At 37.0% G+C, this 12,490-nt stretch overlaps 1 protein-coding gene across 5 annotated transcripts in view; it reads right to left on the bottom strand.

Annotated features, from left to right (window-relative positions):
- Positions 1–12,490, bottom strand: part of LOC112161567 (equilibrative nucleoside transporter 1) — a 48,426-nt gene that overhangs the window by 1,790 nt on the left and 34,146 nt on the right. For all 5 annotated transcript variants that reach the window (XM_024296794.2, XM_024296790.2, XM_024296793.2 and 2 more), the window contains 10 exons: positions 12,365–12,446; positions 11,960–12,138; positions 9,123–9,262; positions 8,611–8,745; positions 4,682–4,779; positions 4,482–4,563; positions 4,294–4,379; positions 3,130–3,238; positions 1,968–2,053; positions 936–1,135 (listed from right to left, as the gene is read on the bottom strand). In XM_024296794.2, coding sequence (XP_024152562.1) covers positions 936–1,135; positions 1,968–2,053; positions 3,130–3,238; positions 4,294–4,379; positions 4,482–4,563; positions 4,682–4,779; positions 8,611–8,745; positions 9,123–9,262; positions 11,960–12,138; positions 12,365–12,446 — 1,197 coding nt within the window. The remainder of the gene's footprint in view (positions 1–935; positions 1,136–1,967; positions 2,054–3,129; positions 3,239–4,293; positions 4,380–4,481; positions 4,564–4,681; positions 4,780–8,610; positions 8,746–9,122; positions 9,263–11,959; positions 12,139–12,364; positions 12,447–12,490) is intronic.

The raw sequence follows: 12,490 nt of genomic DNA, 5'->3' as shown, positions 1-12,490 counted from the left end.
AAGATTGTTAGAAATTTGACTTTTGGTTGTTGGTGGAGCTGTTGGTGCAGAGCAACTCCACCCCTGCTCCCCGACATCCTTCTGTTTATACTCTCCCACTGGCTTAAAGCCCCCACAGCCCCAACCTAACATTACTGGCTAAGCTTTTTTTCAGTTTTTTAGGCTAATTTGGAGTTTAGCTAATATTTTAGCTTCATGCTAGCTGTTTTGACTAAATTCGACATTTTTCCATGTTTTAGGGTAATTCTGCATTTAGCTAATATTTCACCTTCATGCTTGCTGTTTTGGCTAATTTAGGATTTTTTCAGTTTTTTCAGACTTTTTTGGAGTTTAGCTACTTTCACTTTATGCTAGCTGTTTTGGCTAAATTAGACATTTTTCCATTTTTTTTAGGCTAATTCAGCATGTAGCTAATATTTCAGGTAAATGCTAGCTGTTTTGGCTAATTTAGGCATTTTTCAGTCTTTTAGGCTCTTTTGAAGTTTAACTAATATTTCAGCTACATACTAGTTATTTTGGCTAATTTAGAATTTTTAGAGTTTTTCGGCTAATGTGGCACCTCGCTAATATTTAAGCTAGCTATCAGCTTCAGTGTTTTTAGCTATTAATTTAAGCATCTTCAGCTATCAATCTATCACAGGTAATGCTAAATATCTAGTTTTTAAAATGTTTTATTATTATTTTTCCCTGTGACGATTACAGAAATGAATTATTTAAAATTTGGTTGTGTGTGGCTTTCTGGAAAACTATAAATCTTTACATTTTTTGTTAGCCTGTGACCCACTGCCCTCCATTACGTGGCCCTCTCATGAAAAAGTTTAGAGACTCCTGGTCTAGACGACAAAAATGAATCCCAGCATCTAAACTACTGTTTTTATTCCTGTGAAAATGTGTTCTTGAACTCTACAGGTGAACCCTCCAGCCGTGCTGCTTACTTGGGACCGTAGCACATGCAGAGGCTGGCCAGGTATCCGTTGGAGAAGGAGAACAGGATCATGAAGATGATGTACCAGGCGTCGTGCTCGAAGGGAACGGGGAGGTAGTGGCGAGGATGGACGTTACACAGCATGAAGAGCGGGAAAAAGATGATCCGCAGACCCACCAGGATGGGGAGCCACAGGCTGTCTTTACCCGGCTGGAACACAAAATCTTTTGTCAGACTGAGGCGCGTTTGATGCTCCTCACAGGATGTGATCGCTGTCGTTCAAACATGCTAAACACGTTCACATGCTCCTGCAGCAGCTGACTGCAGTTATGGAAGCTGCATTCCTCTGAAGGTCAGCCGCTATCAGCCAACTGTACTCAGGCGTGATTACATTACATGATGTGCAGTGAATCCCTGTTCTTTCTGGAGGGAGTTTTTAAAAGATTGCAAACGTTTGTTTAAGGATTCGACATTATGAAAACTAACACGCGAGGCAGATTCTGCAAATGTTCCTCCTCAGATGGAGGAGTCGCTTAAAAAAATCCCGTTTGGGGAGTTTTCGACGTCCGGTTGTGAGGTGAACCGCTCTGCTCTCGCTCTGCTGCCATTGTTCATACAGATTTAAAGGAAAGAACTTCTCTGACCCTTCCAGAAACTTCCTTTACGAAGAACACAAACCCGCTTCTTTCCTTTCCTTCTGGCCTCCAGGCAACTTCTGACTTTCACCCGTTCATTCCCGAGTAATCACCTGATGAAGCCTGAGGGTTTGATCAAACTGTACGTCTGTTGTTTGGGCAACGAAAAAACATCCTAAACAATATTATATATGATGAGTTTTAACCCCTTAATGCATATTGATTCAAATTTGCTTTCAAAAATGTTCTTTTTTTTAATAACTAGAAATAAATTAAATAAATTACAGCTGGATTATGTATCTGTGGACCTCAGATTTTGTTACATCTTTTAAAAACGTCTTTTCCTGAGCAGGTGTAACTCTTCAAAACGACTCAGATGTGTTCTTGACGTGTGTGGAGATACTGACCCACATCCAGAGGGCCGTCAGGCTCCTGCCGGCCCAGTCCATCACGTTGAAGAGGAGGAAGCAGGACACGGGGATGAAGTACGTGTCTACGAATGGATCAAAACAAAGTGTAACCTTGAAAACATGACCTCTCACAGATGTCATCTACAAGCACCCAAATGTAACAGCTTTAAGAACTTCAGTCATTTTTTGCTTTAGTGTCAAGTTCTGGTTTAAAATACGGCTGTCAATATAAGGTGATTATTTCCAAAAAATGAACACGTTATTATTTAATAAAGCTAATTAATTGCACTCCAAAAAGCAACAATCTCCCACCGGTTCAGGCTTCCACAGCATGCCTTAATATCTGATAATGCTCACATCCTCGAGCATTATCACTCTTATAACATGGGTCACTTACAAGATAAATAAATATTGGATTCATTCCTAGTACTTTATTCTTGTAATTTTCTAGATTTTGATCACCTTTTCCAGTAAAGACGGACTATTTGATAGGTAATGTGGCTTGTTGCCGCGGTAACACGACAATGCATCACTGAACAGCAGCGATCTAGACAGAAAAGAAGTGATATAAAGTTGTATGAAAGGTTTTTTTTTTCTCAATCTAAATTACAACATTGCTAGCTTAGACCACACTGAAATGTTTTCATAATTTTATTGAATGCAGTTTATGCATAAAATCCAGTAATTCACATATTTTTTTCCTGCATTTGTGTACACTGATCATCACAACAGGTTAAATAAAACATCAGTTCAGGGAGAAAGTTCACCTTTTTACTGCTTCATGAAGCAAAAGTTTGTTTTGAAGAAGTCTGCACATATAGAAAATTATGACCAGAACTTCTCTTCTAAGGTGCGCTTCCAAACTCAACAGCCAATATAAAAGTCTTCAGAGTTCTGCTCATTTTACTGTTGATGTGTTTTGTGTTCATAAGTTCTGAGTCAACAATTTATGAATTTAAACATTTCAAAAGCTGCATATTGACATAAAAATGACCTACTAAAACATTGTGATTAATCACATTTATGACAACCCTAAAGTGTGATTAATCTGATTATTTTACTACTAGTTTAGCTCTAGTTTAAAAACAATCAATTCTTTCTGCTCAGTTCTCATCTCCTCGTTTCCCCTAAAAAGATGCAGGACGGTGATCACACTCACTCCACTCTCCTCCGCCTGCGATGGAGGACTTGACGTCGGCTGTGACGGCCGGAAAAATTCCGATGGTGACGGTGAAAATGAAGCACACGGACAAAGCCATCACCCAGATCTGGTTAAAGAGACGCCAGGAGGTCAAACATGGTGCAATCTAGAAAGTCAGGTTCTCATTTAAAGACCCACTCTGATGGTTAATCGGATTTTGGGTGTTTTTAACATGTTCTTGTGACGTTTTTCTAATGATGGAGGACATTTATAAAGAAAAAATACATTAAAACCAAATTTCTGAGTATTTCTTTATTGAAAATGTTGTGAATCAGGAGCAAACAATTAAATTCTATTGGAAAAAAGCATATTTGGTACGTAGAAAATACATTAAGTGGGACAAACTCCTTGCTCCGCTCCATTATGAATTTCAAATGTACTCCTGCCGCTCTGCAGGAACTATGTCCTAGAAAACAACAGTTTTTTTTTTTTGTTTTTTTTTTTTTTAATTTTGGCTAAAAACAGCGTGATAATTAAAACCCGACTGGGAACGCTTCAGAGCGAGACTTGAACTGGTAATTTTTGGGTTGGAAACAAATCCAAACAAGGAGCTGGTTGATCTTAACCCATAAAATAGTGACATCAGTGAAACAGAAAAATATCTGAAATGTTTTCTGTGGTCAACTTGGTTTGTGGTCATTTCTACGTAATTTTATTTTTAAGGAAAAATGGGTTAAAGACATTTCAAGGTTATTGATCCTACGTTTTTCTAGTAACGGTTCAAGAAAGTGACACCAAAAGAAAAGTATCTTGAATATTTTCTTTCCTTAAAGGCATCAGGAAACATCACATGGAGGAGATGTGTGAAGATATATCAGATCTCATCGCTCCAGATGGAGTCCTGAACTCTGTGTTTGATCTGTATTCAGATTTCTGTTTCGAACCAAAACCATGTGACTAAAGATCTCTTCAGTCATTGGCCAGGAATTATGTGGGGCGATCGCTGAGCGGATTCTGACTTGGAGAGGAGCAAACAGACGTAATAAGACGGAGAGAACAGGTCTGAAAAAAGTGAGTAACCACCAGGGACGATGTCGAATGAGGACAGAATTAGAGCAGGACTGATCAAATCATCTTTAGGTCGAGCTCTTACAACAACAAAAACACAAAGCTGCTTCTAACCTGTTTGAAGATGTTAAACACTGAAGATCCAGACGACGTCTCATCTTCATCTAAATTCACCACCGGCCGCTTTTCAGGGGAGTTCTCTGGAAATCACACGACTCCTCTTTATTTTACAGCACGAGACGTTAAATATTTAAATACACAGAACTAAAACCCAAACAAACTAAAACGGCTTTAATGAGCACCTTTTTTGAGTAGATCCATCTTGTTCTCCTCGTCAGCAGACGGACTGGATCCGTTGCTCTCCATGTAGTACTGGAAGAACTCCTGCAGGCACAAACAGAGATTAATTATCCTTCTTGAGGTGCTCCAGATCGTTTGAGCAGAGCATAAACAAGATCTCAAAGTTCAAAATAAATATATATATATATATTTATTTGGTTACCATTTTAGGCAGGATGAAGTAGGACATGATGGCCATAGCAATAACAACGCAGGCGGTGATGAAGTACCCAAAAGCACTGTCCTGGAGCTTTGATCCGCCTGAAGACGACAAACAAAAACCAAACTGAATCTGTTTTTAACAAATAGCTGCGTTTACGTCTTTAGTCTGATCAAACTGAGTTCATGTGTCCTGAAAAACTTTATCAGATTATAACAAATGTTTACATCCACCACACATTTAATTGGAATAAATTATTTTGACATGTACAGAACTATTTAAAATACTGGAAACAGAAGAAGTTGTGTTGTAAACAAACATGGCCGCCGTTTGCATGTAGCGAGTTTGGGCTGAGTATCCGATTTTATTTAGATTCTTTCGATTCCTCAATTAAATTTTGAGTTTACCCATTTAGACATATTTGTTTATAAATACATTAATAATCTACTATATTGTTTAAATATATTTATATTAATCTGATAAAGTTCACATACTGCAATATTTATTAGTGAAATATGAGATTTTTAATAACAAACATAGTTTCTCTAAAGGAGAAGTTCTAACAAAAATATTCAGATTATTAACATTGTAAACATTGTTCTGCCTGTTCTGGAGCGCTTTTCAGTTTGGCCACTAGGCGGCGATCGCGCATCACATCTTATTTAAGAAGAAGAAGAACGTATGAGCAAAAAAAACGATTATTTTAAAAACAAATGATACCTTAAACAAATATTTCCTTTAAGAAATTTGGAAAATTCATGCCTGAGTTTATAAAGCTGCTCATTTAGTCATCAATGTACGTTTAGGTCGACTAAACGTTAGCATTAGCCGTCCTATGGGAAATTCCATTAAACGTTAGCATCAAGCTAGCAGACTTTAGCTTTCTATTTTTATGAATAGTCTGATCAGGTCAAAGTATTCAGAATGACGCTTTTTTTTTTTTTATCTGAATTTTAATCTGGTTCCACAATTTAACTGTTACTGACAGTTACAATAAAACCTTCTTTGAATCATTTGTGACCAAGTAGCTAATGTTCTTAAATGTTAGAGTTAAAGTACACTTTTTCTCCTCTAATGATTCAAAGTAAACAAGTTTGTGTAGCGTCAGACAATGAGGATTATTCTGTTTGCTGAATCACAGAAACAAAGAACAGATAAGACCATGTGTCGTGGCTTTAGGACAGAGGATTTCCCAGAAACCACGTCTGAACTACACAAAAACACTGTTGTTATTAAACATGTGGTTTCTCCAGAAAAGTTTACGTCTCAGCACATTTAATGAATTCGAGCTTTAAATTTTTGTCAAAGAAAAATATTGTTATTAACAGAGCAACTTTTTACTTCAATTATGTTTAATTTGTGTAGCTTAATTTTCTTTTAATTTTTCTTTTTTTAGATACTGATTGAGTGTTTTTTTTAATAAAAAAAGAAAACTTTCAGACTTTGCGAACTGAATGCAATATTCAAAAGTACGAGTCAGTATTTGTTTTGAGAAATGTGCAGATGTAGATTATTGTTCCCAAATACAGAAAATATTTTCTACAATGAAGTAAAAACATTCAGAAGAGTCGATCTTCTGGATGGGATGGGTAAGTAAAATCACCATAAAGTCTGATAAAAACACAGCAACGTGGATTTTAGGTTAAAAAAATGTTTTTGTTTATAGAATAATTTAAGATTAAAACTGCATTTCTGAGTATTTATTTTTCCAAAATATGCTGAATCAGGAGAAGATGAAAACCAGCGGTTTGAAAAAGCTCAGGTTTGTGGGGGCCATGGGCTGGCCAAAGTCTACTTGCTCTGCTACAGTTTCCGCAGACAAATAAATCCAATCACGTCTTCATTTTCATTAGCTGAGCTGTAATCTGGATCTTTTTGCTACGCTAATGTTAGCTTAGGTTTGTGAGGATTCTAAAAGCTAGCAGGAGAGACTGTAAGCAAAGGGCTGATGGGAAATTAGCAGAGGCTACTTTCTGCTATCGTAAAACCATTTCTAATGATCTTTTAATTATGATTATTAAGATTTTAACCAAAACCCCCAAATCTTTTTTGACATATTTTCTGCACAGCGGCAGTAGCTTATTAGAAATATGATTCTGCTTTGTGGGCGGGACTGTTGGCGCAGAGTAACCCCCTCCCCCGTCGCTGGGACCTCTGTTTGTGAACTAACAGCCCCAAGCTAACATTAGGGATGAAAAAATAACAACAAGCAATATTGGACCAATCTAGTCTTAAAATGTTGGAGTCATAGTCCCGATTCGCCACAGCACGAGTGTTGAACGCGCATCATGTCTCGCACATCTAAGCTTGACCGCCCCAGGTGTGCGCCGGGGGAGGGGAGACTTTTGCAGGCCAGGGTGGGGGAGGGGAGACTTTGGGAGGCCAGAGTGGGGGAGGGGAGACTTTGGCACGCCCATTTCAGTAGCAGCTTCATTAGTCTGAGCATTTTCAAGCATCCGGTTTTCTGATCCAAAGTGAATTTGAATTAAGAAATACTCAGAAACACAGTTTGAATCATAAATTCTTTTCTATAGCTCCTCTACTATGAGAAAAATGCTACAAGAACATACATTAACACATTTTTCATGGGTCTTTAAAAAAACAACATAATGATAATTAAAAGACCACTGTAAGTTGTTTTTACGATAAAAAAAATGTACTTGGAAAAAAGAAAAACACCAAAACATGATGTGAGAAGAAGAGGAAATAACTAAAATGTTTGCAAAAACACTTTGTACCGGCGGCTAAGCATGAGGTCAGAGTGTCTGCCACAGGATGGAGCAGGCCTGTGGTCTCTGCACCTCAGAGTCACATGTGAGATCTGATAACTGAAGCCAGCTTTAAACCGGGTTACGCAACAGGATGGCCTTAAAACGTACAATATGAAGAGGGGAAATCTCAAACCCTTTGATGCTAAAGTCATGTTCCACAGTTGTGATCCATTACAGTAACATATTACTTAAGATAAAAGGATTTTACTCATGCATTTGGAGAAGTATTCTTATCAGTAACTGTTAAATTTTTACTATATGAATGATTTCTAAAAAAAAAATGTAAAAAAAAGGAGAAAAACTTACGTTTAATTTATTTTTCTGTCCTTTATAGCTTATATTCAACCATCATTCCCCTATTTATTTTTTTCTGATTATTAGTTGTGTTCATCGATGTTCACAGATGTCCGTCAAAGGTTTCTATTCTTTTACGTGAATTCCGTTTTGAGCTGTTTAAGATTTTGGTTGGTTAAAAATTACACAGTTTATGTTCATTTGCAATTATTACATACATTTTATGCAATTGTGTGTGATTTTTTGCAAGAAGCTTACACAACTTTGTGGCTTTCCATGTCTAATAGACTTTTCTTGCATCCATGTACCACTGATCTATACACGGTGAACATATCCCATTAAAATTAAAAAATCACTAAATCATGTGTGACTTTTTCCATGGATATTCACATATGACCAATTTCCATGTACGTAGCAGCAGTGTGACGTAACCTTTAGACACGTTTTTGTAAACTGAGATTATTTTGCTATTGAATAACATTCCTGACAAGATGATTTTTTTTCTTGCAAAACAGAATATAAGACAATTTTTCATTAAATCTTTTTACTTTTTGAGATTTATTTTTTTCTGTGCTGTTAGGAGCCTAATTCATCCTAACTGCACTGCCTTTTTTGTGAATGTGAGATGCTCCATAGTGAATAGTTTGGTCATTTTTGTACATTTATTTCTGTTTCTCCACTTACTTTTTTAAACGAAAATGCAAAAGCTATACAAGCAAAGCATTAAATCACTAAGAGAATAAAATGTAACCTTCTAGACCCTAAAAAATACATTCTGGCCTAAAACATCATTCAAAATGTGTTGTTATGTGAAGTCTATCATACTGTGTGTGTGTGTTTGTGCATGTATGTGTGAGGGACACATACTGGCCAGTGCACAGATCATGGAGAAAGCAGCAAAAGTGCCCGCCAGCCCTTGCCCGCTCATGATGGGAGTGGTGTAGGAGGCGGGAAGAATCCCCGCCAGCCCAAACAGACTGCTCTGGAGAATCGCCCCGAACGCTGGAAAAGGACAAAAGACAACAAGTCTCAGCTATAAGTACAGATTACTTTTATCAGGTGAGGACAAAAAGCAGTTTCATCTCTGGAAGTTAATGCAGATTAAAGCTTCTGAACTTAAAGCAGACGAGTTTGGATGACTCTGCAGAAGCTGGGTGCATTTGGAGGAATGTGGTGCTGAGGATATCAAAGCTTCGAGGTCCTCCTGTCAAAATCAAAACACGATGGGCTGTTCCACATGTGAGCGTGGGGGTCAGGGCCGGCTCACTTAACCCCGCAGCTCTCCATAACAAACGAACTCAGAGGCTGTTGGGACTCGCACACATATGTTCTAAATCTGGAAAGTCTCATGTTCTGCTCAGAAAACACGGAGAACTTACAATTGATGAAGACGATCTTGACCATGGTGAAGGTGAAGAACGGCACGGGATCCATTTCCACTTTGACGAGCACCGCCGTGAGCATGAAGACGACCAGGATGACGGTCAAACTGCCCGAGATCCGCAGCTTCTGAGGGATCCTGAAACACAGCCAGAGCATCTTAGAATCATCCTTTAGGTCAGGATTTCATTTCATTACAGTTTATGTTTCACATTTCGGTAGGAAAACACGTCTTTTTTTATTACCAGGGATTAAAAATAAACAGTTTCTGAGTGAAAGACACCCAACTGTTTTATCTGAACAAGAGCCAAATACGACAGAGCTGCAGCTTCTTAAAAGGTAAACAGAACTTATGACATCAAACTTATAGGAAAATAAAGAATAAACAGAGGAAACTTATTTTTCCAGTCTAGAAAAAGAAACATGCATTTCTGACGCACCACTTTTTTTAATTTTCACAGTCAGAATAAAAGTTTAGTTAGTAAAAAATAAGTAATTTCTTCTGAGAAATAGAAAAAAAGCAGAAGTAAAAGTTAAAAAAACAGACATAAGGATAATGCTTCCTCAAAGAAAAGCAACATTTCAGGGATTTCAGCCTCATTAAAATTTTATTTCCTGAAATAAAGTTCTTTGAGAAACAACTTAAAGGTCAACCTTGTTTGCTTTTCTTTGCCGTTTTTAGTTTTGTTTTTCTGTTCATCCACATCTCATTGTCTGGTTTGCAAAGCAATGTGAAAATACATGCATTAGAATAAGGAAGACTTTTGAAATGCTGTGGAATTAATATAAAAAATGCACGTTGACAGCTTCCAGAGACTTTTTCTAGAAAATCTACACCAATATGTGAGGTAGAGGAGGAGCCAGATAAGACATCGAGGAAGGAGAATTTATGGTTGATCCATGGATGAAGAGTTAGAGAAGATTAAACATTAAAAATAAAGATTTGTAATGACATAACTTCTAACCTTTAGAAAAACAGATTTACGAAGGAACATCAAAGGTCTAATTTGGAGGACTTTCAGTGTTCAGTTTGCACGTTATTTTTTGCTTTACCAATTAAATAAAAACTGCTTTATTATGTTTCTGTTATCCAGCCCAGAGCAGCCAATCAGAACAGTTTCTCTGCTGCCTTATGCCTTAGTCACATGCAGATTGAACACTGACTGTATATAGAGAAATGGATTAAGTGGCCCCTCCCCTTTTAATCTTACAAACATGCCAATAAGTCAAATTCCCATAGACTTGTACTGAGAAATAAACAGTCGTTATATTTGTCAGAATAACCATTCTTGCTCTGATACCTTTTATTTAAGATTTTCTTGCTAATCCTAATGTTTTATGTTTAAATTAGCCAATCAGATGCTTCAATAAAAGAACGTGGTCTTGCATCGAATGTTCGAAATGGTTGCCATAGAAATGTGGTCTAAAACCAATGAATTATGTTGCTAGAGATGCTACGCTAGCCTGTTAGCATTGTTCTAAGTACGTAAGGAGCGACGCCATATTGGACATGTCAGTAAACAGTGAGATACAGCTTAGCAGGTAAAGTAAATGAGCATAAAATGTTTAATTTGGTCCAATTTTAAAAGAAAAAATTAACTGATCATCACAAATATAAAGCCCAGGCTGTGGTATTAATGTTTTTGTGTAATAGATGAACGACATTTCAAACCATACATAATCATATAGGAAACACAACACATACCTGATGCATACTTGCATAATTTCTCTATGACGTAAATGAGCATTGTTGCTATAATCTGTTATATCTATGACTCTGAATAGATGTTCATTAGGGCACATGGTCCCTAATAAATAAATACATTTTTAAAATCTACACACAGACTAAGATTCACACAAATTGTTGGACTCTTCGGTCTGTGTGAACCGGTCCAACAGTCATGTTGGACTGGTTGACCCCGTGATAAGTTCTCCTTTATCATCTGACAGTAAAATGTACTTGTGAAAAGTCCTGTCATTGTTTTTCCAGCTGTTTGTGCAGTTGTAGCACAGCAGTAAACAAGTATCTAGCCCTATCCAATATGGCCTCCAACTTTGCGTACGCAACAAGCTAGTGTAGTTTTCCCTTTTTGTGTGGCAAACTATCCTTTAAAACTTTAATTTATTGTATAAAGATTTTTTTTTTCACATTTATTTAACCAGGAGAAACTCATTGAGATGTCCTGGCCAAGAGGCAGCAAAACATTTAACAAATACTACAGGGCAGACAAACAAACGAGACTACCCCATAAAAGTAATAAAGTAAGTAAAAAACAAAAAAAATAATAATAATTTCATATAAAACATTTACACGATGAAGACTGACTCTCTAAAATATCTAAAAGCCTCTTGTACATGTGAAGTGATATCTTATTTGTATAAAGATGTATTAATTGCTTTTTAAAGTTTCAACAGCTATCACAAAAAACAATTTTATATTATTGATCTATTTTTAATATGGGCTAAATTTCATATTCACAAATGCAAATTCTCCCCTATTCAGTCTCCTATTAATTTAAATTAAAAACTATATTGAATCTGTGAAACTCTTCAGACACTAAAGCTATCAAGACTCGTAATACTTTGAAGATTTTTAGACTGTAATTTTTTTATTTATTATTTTTCTCATCTAAGATTAGGGTTAGGATACCAAAGATGAGTTGGGGACACACAAAACACTAATTTTTGACGTGGAGGGTCCTAAACTGTGCGTCTAAATGTGACAACTTGGGAATAAGAACATGTTTAAATAGTCTATGACCTTAAAATTTCACAGGTTTGAGCATTTTTTACCCGCATTCCCGTGCAAAAATCTCCTTCAGGAGGAGGAACGCACCTCTGATGTATGAAGGAGTTGAGGCAGGTGAAAATGAGCAGAGGCACCATCGCGCACAAGGTCATCACATTGTTGAACTTCAGCGCCAAAAGACTGGGCTTGCTCTCAGTCGCATTGTTCGTTCCGTTGACCGTCAGGTTGCTGAAAACCGGTGGATCTTTCAGTCTATTGGTGAAGTACTAAAAAAAGAAGAATAAACTTTGATTACAATGGGTCTATTGAAAATAAAAGGTCATTTCCATCATTTGTTCAACCCCCAGAATGGCTTTCAGCGTGAAGGTGGGACAGAAAAAGGTTTCATCTCATAGATTATATAGTAAATGATATCAAACATTAACAATCTTTTTTAATTTAATATAAAGGTTTAGTCGAGTCTAGTTTAGTGGATTCAATCCACAAACTTGCCAATGTTGCCGTCATGAAGAAATTCCAGGGTAAGAGGGTTCCCAGGCCCAGGATGAAGAAGATGATCCAGACCGCATTGTATCTGGGGAAAGCGGCGAAAGGAAATCACATCAAAGTCGGAGTGTT

Source organism: Oryzias melastigma, linkage group LG15 (assembly GCF_002922805.2).
Source record: "Oryzias melastigma strain HK-1 linkage group LG15, ASM292280v2, whole genome shotgun sequence".
Classification (NCBI taxonomy): Eukaryota; Metazoa; Chordata; class Actinopteri; order Beloniformes; family Adrianichthyidae; genus Oryzias; species Oryzias melastigma.
Note: the sequence above shows the minus strand (reverse complement) of the source record. Positions and strands in the feature narration are given on the sequence as shown.